This window comes from Gymnodraco acuticeps, unplaced genomic scaffold, assembly GCF_902827175.1.
Source record: "Gymnodraco acuticeps unplaced genomic scaffold, fGymAcu1.1, whole genome shotgun sequence".
NCBI classification, from domain to species: domain Eukaryota; kingdom Metazoa; phylum Chordata; class Actinopteri; order Perciformes; family Bathydraconidae; genus Gymnodraco; species Gymnodraco acuticeps.
The window spans coordinates 1,170,339-1,190,380 of NW_022990346.1; the positions used below are offsets into that span (position 1 = coordinate 1,170,339).

General features: G+C 40.1%; 2 protein-coding genes across 11 annotated transcripts; both read right to left on the minus strand.

Moving 5' to 3' along the window:
* Positions 1–6: 6 nt before the first annotated feature.
* On the minus strand, positions 7–14,588 carry pfkfb4b (6-phosphofructo-2-kinase/fructose-2,6-biphosphatase 4b). 9 transcript variants are annotated; one of them, XR_004569745.1, is made up of 15 exons: positions 8,525–9,122; positions 6,803–6,919; positions 6,345–6,441; positions 5,335–5,401; positions 5,152–5,226; positions 5,013–5,069; positions 4,617–4,738; positions 4,188–4,395; positions 3,958–4,104; positions 3,768–3,872; positions 3,542–3,671; positions 3,359–3,421; positions 2,855–2,919; positions 895–1,020; positions 7–442 (listed from the first exon to the last, which is right to left on the minus strand). XR_004569745.1 is itself a non-coding variant. In XM_034223737.1 (15 exons), exons 1-14 carry the CDS (start codon positions 8,634–8,636, stop codon positions 961–963), a joined length of 1,425 nt encoding a protein of 474 aa, XP_034079628.1. In that variant the 5' UTR covers positions 8,637–9,122; the 3' UTR covers positions 7–442; positions 915–960. The 9 variants fall into 9 exon arrangements, 7 of the variants coding, with proteins under 7 accessions (XP_034079628.1, XP_034079627.1, XP_034079630.1 ...); XR_004569744.1 differs by having other exon boundaries at positions 7–472; XM_034223737.1 differs by having other exon boundaries at positions 915–1,020.
* A 305-nt stretch (positions 14,589–14,893) lies between these two features.
* On the minus strand, positions 14,894–19,761 carry si:dkey-197j19.6 (wiskott-Aldrich syndrome protein). Of its 2 annotated transcripts, none has more exons than XM_034223676.1 (9): positions 19,580–19,761; positions 18,268–18,414; positions 17,997–18,083; positions 17,439–17,523; positions 17,260–17,335; positions 17,115–17,178; positions 16,868–17,015; positions 15,738–15,967; positions 14,894–15,657 (listed from the first exon to the last, which is right to left on the minus strand). In XM_034223676.1, the coding sequence occupies exons 1-9, from the start codon at positions 19,676–19,678 to the stop codon at positions 15,526–15,528; spliced, it is 1,068 nt and encodes a 355-aa protein (XP_034079567.1). In that variant the 5' UTR covers positions 19,679–19,761; the 3' UTR covers positions 14,894–15,525. The 2 variants fall into 2 exon arrangements, with proteins under 2 accessions (XP_034079567.1, XP_034079566.1); XM_034223675.1 differs by having other exon boundaries at positions 16,868–17,024.
* Between the last annotated feature and the right edge of the window lie 281 nt (positions 19,762–20,042).

The window sequence follows — 20,042 nt, forward strand, 5'->3', positions numbered from 1 at the left end:
AGCAGATTTGGTTTCCTCAAAAATGGAGGGTTTATTGAATGTTTCACGGCTGGAGACAAACAAGGCATTTGGAATTATATTCTGAGCACAGAAATGGATAATATTACAGAAATTATACATAGTTCTTTTTAAAAAAAAAAACATATATTGCATGGTAATTCCAACAGTAAATGTACATCAAACAAACATGCGTGTACACAGTTCTTTTTATACTCCAAAAGGCATTTGTTTGAATGATCACATTATTGTTCAATCGAAAGCGACTGACTTCAGACAGAAGATTTGTATTAGCATTTCACTTTATCGCCAAAATCTGAAGCCCCCTCAGAGTCCAAATCCTTTTTGGTTTGAAAAAACGATAACTAGCAGAGCCTCGTCCCAAGATGTGTGATACAGGACATCTGCTGCATCTGTGTCACTTCCGTTTACAGTGTATTACGTCCTGTGTGGGGAAAGGATTTCATCTTCACCTCTGGAATGTTTTAAGATTTATATCAGAGTTTACACACTGAGAAAAATTGCGCTATTTTTGTATATAACATCTAGCAAAGGAAACGCTGTTAAAAAAACAAACAAACCCTCTTCTTTGTCTAATTAAACGTTTCTGATCTCAGGGATTTAAGACTTTAATCAAGAGTCTCTCGTAGTAACTGTCTCTTCACAGCTCTTTGACTTCTTCAGAGACACTTAGATTATATGGCAGTATACATTTCACAATATACAGTATAAATAATATCATGGAAAAAGGTGCTCAAAGTTAAGGGAATATAATCATTGCAACACTAAAAGTAAACCCATTTATCAAAAATATTAGCATATTCTTTAGTTTTTCTCACAGGGAGCTACAGTAGGAGTTCAGTTCACAACAAAACAAGACGTATAAAAATGGATTACGTTTAGTGAAAGTGCTTTACAGTTTGAACCTTGATGCAGTTCAGAGACCCGGAGGAGGAGCAGAGGTCAGAGGTGAGCTGGGACCGTCAGCAGAGCGTCTTCTGTCGTGCGCTGCGCTCTCACATTCTGAAACGGTGAGAAAAGCACTGCGTTAAAATCCTTCATTACCTTATCCTTCACTAAAAAAAAACATGATAACCATATTTTGATCTACAGTATCTCTGATCAAATGACTTTAATGAAGGCAGAATGCATGCTTATATCTAGTATTCGTTGAGTTTATGAATGGCTGCTGTGACAGAGGTTAAGTAAAATAAGTTTAAAAGTTAGATTTACTTTAGCCAATACTTGCTCATGGTTCAGAATACGTTATAGCACAGAAGTAAGCATTTTACTCTACAATCATGTATATATTGTATCCATTCATTACTTAACGCTTGATTGGGACACATCAAGTCTGGCACCCCCCCTCCCTTTGATACATGTACTTATTAGTCACTGTTTTTTTTTTTTTTTAAATGGGAGAAAGGAGGATTTTTCCATTTTGGACTTTTATATTTACAATATTCTTCACAACCAAAACAAAAATGTTACATTTCATGATAAATAATTTAAGCATGTGCGTGCTCAAACAAATGGTTGAAACTGTAAATGTTGATTTTATCGTCAATTATCTTTATTTAAGGTTAGCATTTCATTTTGGTGGGCATTGCAGATGAACCCTTCACATTTAGGCAGTAAACAGAGACAAAGTAAGAAAATAATTCATGTGCAGAAGAAAATTATGTAAAGGGTAAATGTTAAAGTGTACAAAAAACAGGCTTTAATGCAAACTGGCAAACATACACAAAAACAGGGTGAAATTATATGTATGTAATGTTCTTGTGTTCTCTCCTTCATTCACTATTCATTACACACACACACCTACCTGTACCTCTATACTTATGAGGCAGCTAATTCCCTAGCCCCAACCCTTAGTCAGCACTTTAAACACCACCAAAAGTCTAAAATATGTCGTCGCTCCAGAGGTCGGAGTCAAACTGGTCCTCACAAATATAGATGTACAAATACACACAGCCGAGGGATTCCTCCTGAAACTGGATTCCAGTTATGTACTGAGATGTAAAACGTAGGCCCCGAGAACTCAACACACTGCAGCTAGAGAAGGAATGAAGACATGGAGGAAAATCTTCACCAGTCTTGACACCACATTTGCAGCATTTAATAGAAAAAAGCCAAAACCAAAACCAAACATGTTGCATGTCAGGACACAACAGAAGAACAGCTAGCTGTGGAGTCAGTGTTGTTGGAAAATTAAAGTTTTGATTTTACATTCTGATTATATGGTTTAATGATTATTTCAGATGTCTGCTGTTGGACTACTGATTACTTTGTTTGTATATTCAATTCTAAAGAGTCTTTCTATTAAGTGAATATAACAGTTTGACATCTGTGTGATTGACAGTTTCTGTATTTGGTTGTACTTTGCAGCGTTTTCTCTTCTTTCATGCATTTTCTTAAGTAGCAGTGTGTTGACCTATTAGGGCCAATACAGAAAAAGACATGCGATGAGAAAAGGTCACTGCTGGCAGGATGGAGATAGGAGCGTCAATGGTCATTCTGTGTCACAGTTGTCGTTCTGTCAGGAAACACCGGTGCATCGGGACATGGGTCCTCTGCCATGTGTGAAAGATGTGTGTTCTCAGAGAGAGGAGGGTCCGCACTGACTGCTTCAGGTGGGAGATGCAGACTTAAAATGATGTAAGACATACAATGTGCTTCTCCAGTAATGATGAAAGTCACACACAGCGTTTAAAGGTGACGTGTTTACTGCGTGACATTCTCCCTTTTGCGTCCCCGAGGAGCCGAGTGGAAAACGCAGTGAAGCCAGTCACACCTGAAGGGGACTCAAGTGGTCTTCTGCTGAGAGACATTTCTGAGAGCTGCCTGTGATACCTACCTCGGGTCTGTCTCTGTGTGTGTTCACCGAGTCCACGCCTAAATACACAGACTCCACTTTACATCCTGAGGAAGAGCACAGCAATTATTCAAAGTTAGTGGAGATAGCAAGATACAAATAATGGAGATTCCCGGTATCATCAAATATGATGACAGCAGGCGTTAAACTGAAAATGGCAGTGAAACATGCTGAAAAAGCTTTATTACATTTGCATTGCATCACTGATAGGACAGGTATCTTTTTATGGTGAAAAACAATCAAACCATTTTAAATAAGGTACTCATAAATCATGATAAGGGTCCTCCAGCAAAAAAAAACCATGGTGTGAGAATCTGTTCTATGATAATTACATTATTTTGTGTCTATGTGTTTTTCATTTACCTAAGACTGAAAATAGGATTGTTTTTTAATCAAACAACATGGGAGTTATACTGTATTGTATCAAAATTAATGAAGTTAAAAAGAATATATTGCAATCTAAGTCTTGAAAATGACAGAACTCACCGTAGGCCATGGGGGTCAACTTCAACACCGTGTGCAAAGGGCACTTGAGATAAGGCAACTCATCTGTGGAGGCAGCGACAGAAAGCTATGAAACTTCTTTTAGGGTCAAGGTGCATATTTCTATTTACAGCTTGACAATACGTTGTAATCATGTTTTTATTTCCTACTGTGAGTCTTTCATACCTGCAGTCTTGTCCAGGAAATATGCAAGAAGACACCGCATGACGGCCTGGTGACAAACCACCAGAACGTTCTCCTGCCTCTCCAGCTCCATGATCACAGGCTCCAGGCGCTGCACCAGGTCTTCATAAGACTGACAGAGAAACAGAGACCTGTCAGAATCACAGCACACAAATCCATTCCCCTCGTAAGAATGATCCCCTGACTTTAGGAAGCATCACGCTCTCACCTCTCCTTTGGGATAGCGGTAGCGGTACTTGTCTTGGTCTCTCAGAGCAAACTCCAGAGGGAAATGCTCCTGGATCTCCTCGTACATCATTTCCTCACACACACCCTTTGTTAAGAGGGGAGAATATGTGTTAAACTTGAGTAAACAAAGCTTAAAATAAGGCTGTTAAATGTATGTTGATTCAACGTACAGCATCTATTTCGTTGAGAGACTTCCACTGTTCGTACGGCACTCCCAGGCTCTCCGCCGTCTGGATGGTCCTCTTCATCTGGCTCGTCCACACTTTCAGATCTGTGATGTTCTGTTCCTGGATGAACTTCCTCAGACATTTGGCATACTAGAACACAAGATGAAATCCAATGAGAACAATCATTTCTCCACAAAACTTGGAGGACATTTGATCTCAGGTGTGACACGCACCTCTTTTCCTCTGGCAGACAGAGCAGAGTCTCCTCCGATCCGGCCCTTGATGTTCAGGTCGCTCTCCCCGTGGCGGCACAGGTAGATGGAGCGTGGCGTGATGTGGATGTTCATCAGGTAGTAGACGATCCTGCTTTGGACGTGGTCAAGGACGCGGTTCACCAGGAAACGACAGCCCACGTCGATGATCTTTATGTAGGAGAGATCCCTGGAGAAGAGAGTCAGTCACAGTTCAGTGTTTTTTTCTGTGCTTATATTTCCTTTAATGCCATTAACCTGCCAGGCACTGCAGATGGAAATTAGCCTTTGTGGCTAAATCTGGCATTTTTACAAGACTGGCTCCAGGGCTCATGATAATGTGCATAGTCTCTTCTTAAGCAGATCTTGAGCAGAACGTGTATTCTTCTCTAAATCATCTGTGTTCCTCACCTGTCCAGAACCTCGTCCAGAGGCTGGTAGGACGACTCGTAGCACTTGATCCTCTTCATGAAGTCCTCGATGGCCTCCTCTGTGTTGCAGTGTATGTAATCTGGGCTGTCCAACTTAACTTGCTACAGAGACAGAGACAGACAGACAGACAGACAGACAGACAGACAGACAGACAGACAGACAGACAGACAGACAGACAGACAGAGAGAGAGAGAGAAAGTGAGCTTTCTGACTCTGCATGTCTGAGTGTTTTAGATCTGAACATCACACCATCATATAGAAGTGAGAATGATTTGACCAGATCACTTTCTATTATTCTTTTGATTAATACAGTTTTTTTTACTACTGTATTTTAAGTGATTTGTATGGATAGAATAAGAAGAGAAAAAGGCTTACCACTATATTTTGTGCAATGACATCTGGGTCTTCACACACAGACTCCACAAAGAACACCTGCATTGACAAGATGTTATGATAAACATGGAGTCATGAAGTCAGGAGGAATCACAATCCCACGTTTCCTTATTTGACATACCTTAAAGCCATTCTGCTCAGCAAACTTGACGATGGTCCCTCTTCGTTCTCTTGTTGTATTCGTGGCATCAAACACCTGAAACAACAGGTAAAACATTTATTTAGGCAGCTCCAATGTAAAGTTTATGAACTGATATTATTATCATTTGCTAAGGATAACTTAAGGACATCTTTAAGGACTCACCGCCACCTGTCCTCCTTCCACACTCAGGTACTGCCGGACATCGTTGAGTGCAGCTAACGCACACTGACTGTTGAAGGACATAAACAGCAAAGACTTCTTACTTTAATACCCAAATACATCCACTGCTGAATTTATTAGTTAAAATAACATTTAAAAAAGGTAGGGTAGGTAAGAATGGAGAAACCAGCTCGAGTGCACTAGAATTTGAAAGTGCACAACCGGAAAAAATCTGCCACTTCCTTCAGACTTCCCTACAGAGCCCCTCCTCCAACACACACGAACGCGCACATGACCAATGAGGGCACGAGATAAGTTTGTGCACAGATGGAATGCTGACAGGCAGGTAGGCCATCCAGTTACTTTAGCCGGGCCGGCTCAGATGATTGGTCGTGCTTTTTACAGCGCCACGGCTTCCACAGATGACATTTTGTAATGTATTTATTGTCAAAGCATTTAATGTATTCATTGCTATTGGGATGTTAAGAGCATTCCATGGAACAAAAAGTGTTTCTGAAGTGAATTACCTACCCTACCTTTAACAAAACAAAGCCAAAGGCGTAAATTGTGGTATTCTATTATTAAAAACTAAACAAGCACGATAAAACTACAACACAGCAAGTGCAGATCATAACATTAACATACAAAATATCATGTGACAGACAATATGAGACAACCTTGAATTAAAAGTGGTTTACATTTCTGCTTTATTGAAAGGATGTGTTATGAAGATGAAGATATCTGGCACCCAACCCCCATCAATTTAAAACAATGTGTGCACACTAAAGGTCGAAGGTAAACTAGAAAGTAAAACATTTGGACAATATGAACTATGTTCCTTTGTGTTTCTTCGTCTTCACAAAGGAAGTTTAGGTTCTTAACACTTTATTCTTATTAAACCTTTCACAGAATTACCTACAGAAATACTACTTGTTGTCTGATCTGCAGACACACCCCATGTTGTAGTGAAACAGCAGAGGTGGAGGTAGTTGACAGGCCTGGCGTAGACTTACCGTCTGATTTTCAACCCCTCCTCGTTATCTGGCCGGAAGAACTCAAAGGACTTGTAGATCTTCAGACACTCCCTCCGGTACTGGCCAACGTTGAACTCTGTAACATATTACAAAATTACGTTTTATTACCAGCAAAAGCAAGAATGCACGTTTCAGAGTGGCCTTTTATTGTGGCCAGCCTAAGGCACACCTGTGCAATAATCATGCTGTCTAATCAGCATCTTGATATGCCACACCTGTGAGGTGGGATGGATTATCTCTGCAAAGGAGAAGTGCTCACTATCACAGATGTTTTTCAGATTTGTGAACAATATTTGAGAGAAATGGTTATTTTGTGTTTATAGAAAATGTTTTAGATCTTTGAGTTCATCTCATAAAAAATGGGAGCAAAAACAAAAGTGTTGCGTTTATATTTTTGTTCAGTGTATCTGTGAATGTGTTAGTGGGGCAGCTATTACCTTTAGTTGGCACACCTATCCAGTTCAAGTAGCGTGTGAGCTTCTTTGAGATGTAGGTCTTCCCTCGCGCTGGAAGTCCAACCGTCACGATGAGGGTCGGGCAGTTTGTCATGCACACTGTGTGAGGGAGAGAGAGAAACACAGAGCTTTAAGAGATTTAACTCATTTCTGTATAGGTATTGGCTTAGCATGGCTTGTCAACATTGTTTCATCCAGCAAGAGTTTAATTAGTTTTGAAGATCGCTCATAATTACAGCAGACACTGAGAACACTTGTTGGCTCACATTGAGTGACAGTGACACACATTATTACAACAACTGAAACAGTGAACAAAACATATCTTTCTCTAGACCATGAAACATCTTATAAGTAACCCCTTTTGAATTATGTCTCATCAAGACTTGAGAATAGCTCTTAAGGAGACCTTATACTGAATATAAGGATGAGATTGTACAAGTAGAGCTCAGAAGGTTGAAACCCCTCACACACTTCTGTAAAAGCTGAGCAGAGACACACGCTGGTTCATTAGGACAGCGACGTGGAACAATAAGGCTCAGGTTGTTAAGCATTTCTTACTCGGCACAAAAGTCTTGGGGAATTTAGAAGCTGAATCTTTAAACGTTGAGGATGTTTTTGGAAGTAAATCACATTCTATTACCTAGATTTATTTGTCATTCTTACTCAAATATAATTATTTTTCTAGGTTTCCTTTATCATTATTTAGGGATGTCAAACATACAAGCAATGAGAGCATTTGAGATTCTGCAGGCAAATATGTCTACTTTCCATCAACATGTTTTTGGTAATACAAACAAAGGCCAAACCAAATGCTAATAAAAAAAACTAGTCACATCCATATAAAGGTCACAACCCTAAGCACTTCTGCAAATATCCCTGCGGGACACTTCCTGCCCTCACTGATCAAATGAGACAAAGGATTAAGGATTAATGTCTAGAGAGACTCACAATAATAAGAGATGAAGTTGAAGCACAGAGTGTGTAGAGCCAGATCCAAGACTAGACTGCTTGTGATAGCAGAGCTTGACTCAGCGAAAAGCAGACCGACCTGCAGACTGAGATCTGAAGCCCAGCTGGAGGCGTGTGGTGCAGTGGGTTGAACGTTGGTGTTCGGATCAAGGGGTCACAGGTTCAAACCCCACTGCAGTCAGCATGTCGTTGTGTCCCTGGGCAAGACACTTCACCCCAAATTGCCCCTGTGGGGATTGCCCACAGTATTGAGTATGTAAGTCGCTTTGGATAAAAGCGTCTAACAAGTGACATGTAATGTAATGTAATGCTCCCTCTCTCCTCCACTCTCTCAGGTCAACACACATCAGACAGGAAGGCTGGTCTTGAGGGCAAATGCATGTATTTGGGTCAAATGTGTCATATGACCAAATCTAATTCACCGAGATTGCAATTCAAATGTACCTCCTCCATGCTCGTATTATAAGGGGGCATAAGATTATGCAACACTTACCAAAAAAAATGAAAAGGGCAGAAATATTCAGCACTTATTTGACTGCGCATGGTTTTAAACAAACGTAAATATCACATATCGGAGTAGCTTTAAAATCAAAGCCTGACTGACCAAGGATACAATAATTAAAAATATATATATTAAGAACAAAATAAACTAAAAATAAGGATGTGATCAGCAGGAGCCCAAATCAGCTCCCAGTCCCATCCCTGTGCGGCTCGTGCCAGTCCTCCGCATCTTACCGCCTCTCTGCGCGATGTGCGCGCTCCTGCACGGCATCCAGATCTTCCTCAGCGGGTTCTGGGTCAGCTCCCGCGGGGAGTTCTCCAGCATGAACTCTTCGTTGTCTAACATCCTTTAGGTTGGTTCACTGATGCTGCCCTGCTAGCTGTGAAGTGAGCGGTGGGCTGTAGCCCGGCGGTCTGGTGCAGCAGGCTGCCGGGGGATGGCTGTCATATCAGCTGAGAAACGGGAGTTGATCCACTACCGTAAACACTAGAGGCGGAGCGCAGCGAGATTTGAGGAGCAAAACAAAGGAGGGACAGGATGTGACTTTGCTTAAGCAGCAGTTCACTCGTGTTATTTTAACCCCGAGCAACTCCCTCAACTATTTAAATAAATACCATACATGATGGACAAAGTATCCTAACTCAAGGTATACTTACTATTTTTCCATGACATTGAAAGTACAAATAGGCTAATCATATAAAATGTCAAAAAGTCGCCAATGCACAACTAAAGGAAACCTTTCTGTCAATCACAGATAAGATTTGATCATGTAAAGCTGTTGTTCTTTTTGTTATCTTTTCACATATTTCAGTCGTGTGACGCTTAGGACTTTACTAAACTTATTGAGATGTAAAACACAACCAAAGAAAAGCCCTGAAAATCCTTCTCAGAAATATTTCAAGGAAAACTGACATTACCGTAATGTCGCACGGAGTGAGCAACAATAGCAGAAAAAGGCAGACAGCGAAAAACAAGCGTTCAGCTGTTGACATGCTGCACACATGGGCAGTGAATGCAGCTGATAAATTAGCCAATCGGAGAAGAGACGAGAGGTCCAGTAGCCAATAGGAGAGGAGGCTCTGGGACATGGAGGGCGTGATGGCTGGGAGCTCACATAAACATCTTCAGTGAAACCGCCTGCACACGACCCCGCCACGAGCCTCACAGATACCAGCACACAGCCTTCCTGTGGCAAAAGTCATCAACAACCTCTACATAAGATGAGGAAAACATATTTAAAACAATGGATGATGAACCACTATTAGCTTTTTTTTTTTTAAATGACAATAACTGTTCATTTAATGCAATTATTCTAATTATCATAACCTTTTGCATAATTGTTTTTTTTTAGAGAAAGCCAGCCACCAACAGTTGCTGTGCAGGTCAATTTCGGGTCGAAACTACTAGATCTGCAAAGATTAATTGATTAGTCATAAACTATTAAAGAATCGACAACTATTCTGAAAATCAATTAATCGTATTGATTCGCTTCAGTTCTTCAAAATGGAGGATATGCCGCTTTATCACATTTTAAATACATATACATTCAAAATCATTCGGTTGAGGGAAGGTTGGACAAAAGGAGCCATTTCAAGATGTCCTTTTGGCCTCTGATAAATCATAATGGTAATTCTGTACGATTTTATCCGGACATTTTCAAAAATAATGACTCCATTAGTTATTACAAATAATCAGCAGATCATTAGATACATCCATCAACTGCAAAATAGGTTGCAGCCAATAACAACAACAACAACTTACCACAGACCAAGAGAGCACCGCCAAGTAGCTTGTTTTGTCTGACCAAACATTTAAAACCCAATGCATTCAATCAGCAAAGATATAAAACAGAAAACCAGCATCATGAAATTGAAAATGTATGAATCAGCAAATTATGATAAATGGCCCAAACTATTGCCAATACATTTCCTGCATATCAACTAATTGATTCATAGACAAATAATTTCAGCAGCAGCAAACCTATTATCTGTTCTCTAGTTAGTACATTTAAGTATTGCATACAAAACACCTTTGTCATGATTTGTTTTTGTTTCTACACAGCAGTGTGTTGGTCAGAAGCCAAAGTATGTGTGAATAGCATTTGTACACAACCAAAACAATATGAAACTGGAGAGAATGTTGACTACAGCTACACAAGACAAAACATTTCCAGTGCAGCAGCTTTGCACAACACTGACCAGAAGCCACAAGTGGTTCAAGTTTCACTTTCAACTGATGACTAAATCATGTCAATTTTATAACACTGTGAGTTGTTGGGATATTTAATTGTTTTGTTATTGATGAAGCCTTATATATAGAGTCAGAGATGTAACACCAGGGGGAGCTGCCGACTCACTTCTAGGCCAATTTTTACTCAACTGATGTTGACATTAAAAAAAGGTTTTACCCTACTGGCCGCTGTGTTATCATCAAACATCTACTGCGACAGTAAACACACACAGAGGTCAGACGAGATTCAGCATGTCAGCAGGACTAATTCCACCAACAACACACTTCACCACATGCACATGCACACGCACACAGGCACACACACCGACACCAACACAGGAACGCACATGCATTATACTGTATATCCAGTGTGAAGTCTCTATGTTTGACCTGCTTTAACATACAATCTAAAATAAAAATTATTTGGTTGCGAGTTAGAATTAAGAGCTGGTTCCCTTTAAGAAAATAAGATCTGTGGCAAGCAAAAGTTTATGATACTTTTGTTCAGCTAGATACACACAAAATAAAACCATACAAAGTATCTCTGCTTTCACTGTATTAATGACATCGTAGCTTGATATTACCTAATTTACAGATTTCCAGACTAAAATAGTGTGTCATATTAGTGTCAAGTACCAACCTCCTGTCTATTTTCATGGACTCTTGTGTTTTTCCATTTCTGTCTTAAGTATAATATGTTGTTTTGCAATTATGGAGTATACTTTATATATGATTGATATTTGCTTTAAGATGTAGCATAGTGCGGTTATAACAGCTTCTGCTTTTAGGAAGGACACAGATTGTGGGCAATAAGGCCTTCCTTCAGTAAGCATTTAAATACATTTTAAAATGTAGACTGGGTTGAGGTGAGGGCTCTGTGCTGGCCTGTCAACTTTCTAGTTGAGGACCAACACATATTGGAAGAAAACCTTTACTTTTTAAAGATGTCCCTGTTCACAAAAAATACAGAGCACTATTTCCTAAAATATTAACATTATGCATGCTGTCCTATTTTTAAAATAAAAAGGTCTCTAGCTCAAACCATGAAAAACACACTCACAATAAAAGTATGCAGAAAGTTAAAATATAGCTCAAGGCAAGGCCTTAACCCTGTAAGGCACCCGGTTGTAATTTTAACAGCTGGTTTTATACAGTCCGACCAAAAAGACATGCATTTGACAAAGATATAAGTTAAAGAAAAATAGCAAGCACCTACAGCGGAGAAGAGGCAACAGAGAATGGTTAATATTTATGATTGACCAATGTCTTAAAACTTGGATTACTTGATTATCAAATATATTGTTAATAAGTTTGGTGTCAACTATGATTAATAGACTTTTATTTTGTAGTGTAATGCAGAACTGATCTATATGTTCGTTTTGTGTTACATGCCAGGGATGACAGAAGAGGAGGTTTCATCTGAGCCAGAAAGATCAATGTCTCCATTGGACAGAAATGTTGCAACATTTGCAACATTTGCAACATTTGCAAGCATAAACACAAATAACACAAACAACCTCACACTTAAATGCTCCCACATGTCAAAACATCAGCAAGATCATTGCAGTGAGCAGGCGTACATAGACTGAGTTGACTTTACTTTATTTAAGTTTAGCATTTCATTTTGGTGGGCATTGCAGATGAACCCTTCACAGTTAGGCAGTAAACAGAGACAAAGTAAGAAAATAATTCATGTGCAGAAGAAAATTATGCAAAGGGAAGTTAAAGTGTACAAAAAACAGGCTTTAATGCAAACATACACAAAAACAGGGTGACATTGTATTTTAAGAAATTATATGTAGGTAATGTTCTTTCCTTCATTCACTATTCATTACACACACACACACACACACACACACACACACACACACACACACACACACACACACACACACACACACACACACACACACACACACACACACACACACACACACACACACACACACACACACACACCACACACACACACACACACACACACACACACACACACACACACACACACACACACACACACACACACACACACACAACACACACACACACACACACACACACACACACACACACACACACACACACACAACACACACACACACACACACACACACACACACACACACACACACACACACACACACACCACCACACACACACACAATCTGCCTGGGCCATGGAGCCTATAATGAGATTCTGAGCGAGCGGGTGAACTTTCCCCCAGATAGAGAGCATACACAGAGAGGGAGGGAGAGAGGGAGGGAGGGAGGGAGGGAGGCGCAGTGAGCCAGCCAGAAAGGATGGGAGGGAGTGTTTTATTGTGATTATTTAGAGAAGTGATCTGACGGAGATAAAAATAAATATGAACATTTTGAGTATGACAGAAAATGGGAGATAGGAGAAGGTTAATGTACTGCAGCTGGCATGAGGGTAAATATCCTGCTCTGCCACTATGGAGTGCACGTCGGAAAATAATCTGTGATGGTTTGCTGCACCCACTGAAGCATATTTCGCTCCGTCTGCAGTTTTAAACACAGTTAGGACAAAGCTAACTCTATAATTTCACAAACAGTGACTTGTTAACATCCCTGTTTACAGCAGAGGCAGCTTAACGTGCTGGTTGACTTTAGGCCCATACTGAACAGCTAAAATACAAAGCAGTGTTTGTACTTGACCTTAAAATAACTGGGCCAGGCTCTCCCTCGAATACACATGTAGCATCTTCTAGCATGTTTTCCCTGTCTTTCTGCTTAGCCCAACCTCTCTATGTGGCAGACTCACAGCAGAGCATATTCTGCACACCAACACTGAGCTCTGTTCATCCCTCGTACATCTGCCACAACATTTTAAACCTCTGTGCTCATATGCGTGCAAATGTCCGTGTATCTGTCCCTGGAGTAACACAATCTATCACGGACTTGTTGGATAGACTTTGTCCTCTCTGCAATATGACAGTACAGTAACACAATGTTAAACAGGCCCCCCAGGCATCATCAGAAAAAGAGTTACGGAAAAGCCATCACCCGATTCCCTAAATAACATATAGGCCATAGTATCTGCAATTCATATGCAAATGTATCCTTTGTAGTATGTGAAGTATTCATTGAGAATATTAATAGAATAGTAGGTTGGGTTTGACAGTATGCAAAAGTAAACACAAACAAGTTCAGGCTTAAATGCCAACAGTAACATCCAAATATATTTGACACTAAAAGTTCCACTGCTGCATATTTTGTATCAATTGGGTTTCTTACATTTGATCCAACAATACAAATGTGTAAGTCGCATTTTTAAGCTACAAGTATCCATATAACAAGAAACAAAAACGATTAAAAGCAAGCATATAATATCCTTTGAAAACAAAAACTCCTAAAAGTGCGTTGAGGTTAAGATCTGCAGTAAAACGAGCCTGGAGTGTTCAAAGATGTCCATCTGACCTACTCTCACCTCCTTCCACATAGTATGTCCTCACATCAGCTTTATAGTAGCAAAAACAACTAGATATTTCTCGAACATTCTGCAGTTGCAACTTCATCTCTCAGATCTGCCATCTCGTGGTCCTTGACCCGAAAACAAACAGTCGTGTTTACATCCTCTCATTAACTGTTCTGTTAGCCCACCAGATAGCTTGCAGGCTAGCTAACCAGCAGCTGCAGACAGGCTTAGCAGCAGATAGGAAGATGCTTTAGCTACTTAGGCATCCCTGTATTTGCATACTATGTATTTACTACACGAAAGCAGTCTGTAACCATGTTTCCTGCTGCAGCCTGACCCGTGTTTCCTCGGTATTCAGCCCTGTCAGCTCTGGAGCATGCCTACGTGACAGAGACTTGTTTACTTCCTCAGCCTGCTAGCCCAGCTGCTCTGTAGCACTCACTGCACACTATGTCGACTTAAGAGAGTTTACAGAACATAAATAAGAAACAGAAAAGTAAGATCTCAGTGGGAGTTTGCACCCTACCTGCCCTGTCCCGGGTGTTTCTGGAGCGACAGGAGCCCCTCATGGTCCCGGTTTTTAAAGCCTCCTCTCTCCAGCGTGGTGAGGGTGAGCAGAGTGAGTCCTGCAGCAGCGCAGCAATGAATGGAGAGAGAGGCGCGCGCTCATATCGCCTACATACGCACGCATGCACGTGCACAAGCACACCCACTTGTTATTGTTTTGCTTTGCTCATGTGCATCCATATACCCTGGTTAAATATGTTTAAGCCCTTTTTTTATGTCAGAATAATAATCGGTATTATATGCACCAGCCAGTGCATGAAGCTGCCCCTGAACCCCCAGAACACATTTTATTTGTATTGTTTTATAGCATTTGTATTGATTAAATACATTATAAAACAAGAAGCATTTACACACAATCTTCAGGCCATGTCTTTAACTGGAATAACATCAAAATGTATAGATTTATTTCAGTTTAAGGGTGCAGATTATTAAACATTAAATCACAAAATAGTATTTTAAATGTTCTGGTATTTCCTGGTTCCACAGCCTGTAAGGTAAGAACTGACACAATTCTGGAGTGAAACAGGATTTGAGCTCCTTCAGCGTCAGGTTAAGGGATACATATGTTATGATTTTGGATTGCTTTATTCGTTTATTAGTCTTTAGATACTTTTGACTAATTCCACATTTTATTCCTATTGGCTTTGTTTTAGGTTTGTTCTTTATCAGTGATTTTGTGATTTTACCTTTTTCTTGTGTGAATTTATTCTTCTCTATTCAACTCAAATAAAGGAAATGGATGAAATTGAAATTAAGTGAATGAAATAATTAAAGTTTTGCAGAAACAAACTTATAATAAACACAATAATAAAAGCATGCAACCAGGCATATTACATCTAGTACTAGTTGGATTATGAATATGCTTCCTGGAGGCGACAGTGTCTGATTAAAATGCAGTGACATGGGGGCGCAGCAGTAACTTGTGTTAACAGCTTGATTCAGCTATGGCCTTGTGATACAATTTAAATCAGTGTATCACAGCACAATTCAAACAGGAGTTTCTTCAAAAGGTCTTGTCGCCGTTAGTGTCTGGCTCCACATCTGCACTTGTCTTTTGAATCTGCTTTTGTCTGAAGACTTCCCTCATGGCATTCAGAATAAGGTCCCCTTTTTCTGTAGCTGTTGATGAGCCCACCTGATACCGCAAACAAAAGAGAAGATCACTCACCAAACATTTTACATTTTCAAATGTACACAACTGGAACATCAGCTTACAGGTTTGAAACTTGCGCTCTTTCTGATCCTCTCTGGGAGAACTGGAGCGGGAGTAGATGGAGGAGGAGGAATCTGCAGGGGAATTGTACTCTGATGTAGTGAGTCTGTCCACATTGGTGCCGGCTGGGGGGTGCTGCTGCTTTTGGAGGGAACCGGTGGTAAAGGCCCTTTCTTCAGAGAGAGGGAGATGGAGGCCCCTGCAGCTCTTGGCAAAGTGTGAGATACTGGGCCTGTCAAATATGCAAAAGAACTGTCTTAACCCTCCTATTGTCTTCGTTCCCCCCCCCCCCCCTTACTTTGGTGTTCGCGGTCAAATGTGACCGGTCCTGTTTTAACTGTTATTACATTAACATAAAAACCATTAATCATCACCAAATTTAATTTAACACCCTTTCAAACTGTACATATTGTATCAGACTACTGGTATACATGAAACACTGCAGTAAATATACAAAGAACAGACACTGAACATGTATTGCATGTGCCAGGTGTGATCCATGTGGGGGGATGGGCACATAAGAGCGAGAAATGTGTCAAATTGTTCTGTGTGTGTGTGTTTGTTTGTGAGTGCCAGGTGTGATTCACATGGGGGGATTGGGCACATAGGGGGGGGGACATCTATAGTGTGTGTGTGTGTGTGTGTGTGTGTGTGTGTGTGTGTGTGTGTGTGTGTGTGTGTGTGTGTGTGTGTGTGTGTGTGTGTGTGTGTGTGTGTGTGTGTGTGGTGTGTGTGTGTGTGTGTGTGTGTGTGTGTGTGTGTGTGTGTGTGTGTGTGTGTGTGTGTGTGTGTGTGTGTGTGTGTGTGTGTGTGTGTGTGTGTGTGTGAGTGTGAGTGTTTTATCTGATCCAGATGGTTACTAATTCCTTTTCTTTATGGCGGCCATTTTTGTCCGGGAACATCATGGGTGTTACAAAGTTACCAAATTCAATGAAAGTGGTGATCATAAAGCCTCAATGCAATCGAATGTAAAACAAAACAGTTATGATTGATGAAAGTAGTAAATCGGTCAGATTTCACCCGAAGACAACAGGAGGGTTAAAAGATCTTAGATTACTTAAATGTTTAATTTTGTTGCATAAAAAACACAAAAGAAGCAAACACTACGAAACATGTTTTCCAGATAAAGTACCTCTGTTCCTCAGCTCTCTCTGCACAGCCTTTAGTCCTCCAAATTGCTTGATGATGCAGTCGACAGCTTCGGCAACGTCTTTTTCTTTCAGATCTTCCTCAGTGAGGCTGGCCTGCATCAACAGCCTCCTCATAGCCGGGTCCAGATCCTTACATTTCTCAAGGAGGGAAACAGGGAATGGACTGAATTAGTGCGCTGTTTCCAGAATGTCTAATCACAGTTTGAGTCTCACCATGTGATTTATTACCGTGGATGTTTCCTCCATCTGAAAATGTGGCTCCTTGTCTGAAAGGTCCAGTGGCTTAATTGTACTGAAAGACAAAGTAAACCATCCCTTTAATCCACCACTCTCTTCACCTCTTTACGTCTAAGCATTTGAACATTTTTGTCACCCAGAACTATGAGGATCACTTGTGGATTTGTTTTTGTTTTCAACATTTATTTTTTCACTCATCATGGTCATCTTTTCTGAAAAACAGAAGGCGTGAAATTAGAGGAAATGAAAAGTGACAGAGCTGTTTTCACCTTCACATTTGAAGTGTGTTTATCATGTTACTGCTGTTATTCTCACCTTGGTCTCTTTGGACAGCCTCGACGGACAGAAGGAATTCTTCTGCCTCTGGCTCATTTGCAAAGTTGAGGCCTACCTGGTTGCCCTGTTCAGACATAGTAAATCCATGAAAAAATACTCAAAAATGGATCACCTGATGGATGATACTTAAATAATAGATAGATCGGGATATAATTAGTGTTGAATTATTTGAAAGAATAATTGTAATGTTCCAGGTGGTTAAGGTGGAGCCAATTTCCAAAATGTACTTTATTTGTTATTGCAGGGCAGCTTATTCCGTTATAACACATTTAGCAATATTGATTTATACTTTATATTAATAAACTTAATCTGCAAAGTAACTAAAACTTTAAAATACATGAATAGGAGTGAAAAGTAAAATATTGACTTAAAAAATGCTGTGGAGTAAAAGTATATATATAAGTAGAATAAAAAATATATTCTTAAGTTAAGGGAACCTCACAAATCTATTTACTGAAAGCATTGAATTTATGTACTTATAGTAACATTTCAGCACTGAATCTAATGAACGTGTTGCATTCACTGATGCTTGCTTACATCTGCAGGGAATGTGTGGAAGAACTTGCAAGGTGCGGTGTATTTGAAAGGGATGTACAGCTCCTGCTCCCACAGTAGCATCGCACGCTTTGTTCAGGAAAAGACACAGGAATGGTCAAAAGAAAGGAAAAGTGAAAGGGGTTATAAGCAGATGTTGTACTGTAGAATTGACATTAGGAAAGGTACAGGGACACACAACAAGATGTTAAATGTAATTGCAAATCAAAGGTGTACGTGAAGTAACTCTAATCAGTTCTGCAGTCCCTCTTACCTTGACACAGTACAGGCGCAGGAAGTAGGTGTGGATGGAAGTATCCTCGATGAGACACACAGCGCCACAACCCAAACAACTCCAGCCGGGACTCTCCCCCCCGGTCCCTTCAGACACCAGAACCTGAGCTACTGTGGACTGGATCAGCTGCAACACACCAGTACAAATAAAAACTCAAAAATGCAATGATAATCTTTAACATACTTAATAACCAAAGCAGGCTAAAAGGATTACATGTGCTGAGCTGTTTAAAAGCCTCTTCTCTGCTGGTGAAGGTACAAAATACTTTTAAGTCCCACCAAGCTTTCCTGATTGGGAATGCGGTTTAGTCTGTGTTTGGGCATCTTCCCTACCACAAGAAACATATTTTTGTACTGGTATTTTGTATTATCCACAAGCCCTCTCCTTTTCTAAATGTTTAACAATCCAACCACCAACCTGCCTTCACTTTCATTTAGCTTTTATAATGTATGATATAACAAACAACTCTTGTCTTTTGATGCATTCTGCTTTAGTTTCAGAGGCAACTTCTCAGACGGACCATGACCTCTTTCAAGAGGGCATGATGCTGGGAAATTATCCATTTAACTTTTTATTATATAACAGCATAAACGTTGTTAACTTATTTAGTTCCCATGTGTGTGATTTATTAGTACCAATAGAGAATGAAGGTGCAGGGTTACAGTTGATCCTTTTTGTCCTATTTATGATACACTTTGACATCTAATGTTCTAATGTTATACTGATGACACACTGAAATCTGTCTTTAAAAACAACTGCTATCTCTTTTTTAATTTATTCCGACACCTTTATTAAATATGCAGCTACCCTTAAGTTTCTTTAACATTTCGGTAATAGTCATTAAACCTGCATCTTATTGATTGAAATCTTGCAGTTGGCTACATTTGCAGGAGCATAAGCATCTTGTTTTTTATTTATTTATCACCCGCCTCTAACTTCTTTGCTCTTTAAAGTGCTCTAATCTACATGTTTACATCATGTAGCACCTGCTCTGCTACCATATTCAGGTTGTGTCATGCAACACAAAGCAAACAAAACAGCCCTCACAGAAAGCCCATTCATCCACCAGACCTGCTCCGATCAATGTTACTGATAACATGAAAACAACACCAGGCTGCACTCATTCTTAATATGTTCATTTATGGCAATCGCAGTGTTTACCAGACTCAGACGCCCATTTCATTTAGCTGATTCCTAATGTTTAATTTAAACATTCAAAGAACACATAATTATTCTGAGGAAAATTCTGTTAAACTGATCATTTAAATTGACAGTAGTAAACCGAACTGACCTTACACTGAGGGTGGAGCAGAGTGAAGAGGACCCCTTTCTCACGGAGAGTCAGGAGATCACTCATTACCTGACATCCAGGAATCACACCTGACGCCATCACAAGACCCTTGTTCACTCCGTTTGCTCGCCACCACTGCCACCACCTCGTCCTTTCATCCAATTCTGATCCCTGTGCATTTACTCCTGACTATAGCTGGTTGGAATGGCAGTATTTCCATTGCAGCTGGTAATCATGCAAATTCATTTGACTTGGTGTTTGCTTTGCACTGCAGCTTTCCTTTTCTAACTGAGCAACTGTACAGTCAATGCAGGAAGGCATTTGTTAGTCAAATGTATGTATGATCTCTTTTTTGTGATCCATTTATGAATATATTAAAGAGGGTAACACTTAATCACATGTGTAACACCTTTTTACTCATCAAACACTTAAACATAAACGGACCTAATAGCAATAGTACAAA

Excerpts from the sequence above, each read along its gene's own strand:
- pfkfb4b (XM_034223733.1), bottom strand. The coding sequence starts at position 8,636 with ATGTTAGACAACGAAGAGTTCATGCTGGAGAACTCCCCGCGGGAGCTG. Across the intron at positions 5,227-5,334 it reads TGGAAGGAGGACAGGTGGCG|GTGTTTGATGCCACGAATAC; the intron begins GTGAGTCCTTAA and ends CTGTTGTTTCAG. Across the intron at positions 3,873-3,957 it reads CTCTCAACGAAATAGATGCT|GGTGTGTGTGAGGAAATGAT; the intron begins GTACGTTGAATC and ends CTCTTAACAAAG.
- si:dkey-197j19.6 (XM_034223675.1), bottom strand. The coding sequence starts at position 19,678 with ATGGCGTCAGGTGTGATTCCTGGATGTCAGGTAATGAGTGATCTCCTG. Across the intron at positions 15,968-16,867 it reads GAGAGAGCTGAGGAACAGAG|GCCCAGTATCTCACACTTTG; the intron begins GTACTTTATCTG and ends CATATTTGACAG. Across the intron at positions 15,658-15,737 it reads AGAGCGCAAGTTTCAAACCT|GTGGGCTCATCAACAGCTAC; the intron begins GTAAGCTGATGT and ends TTGCGGTATCAG.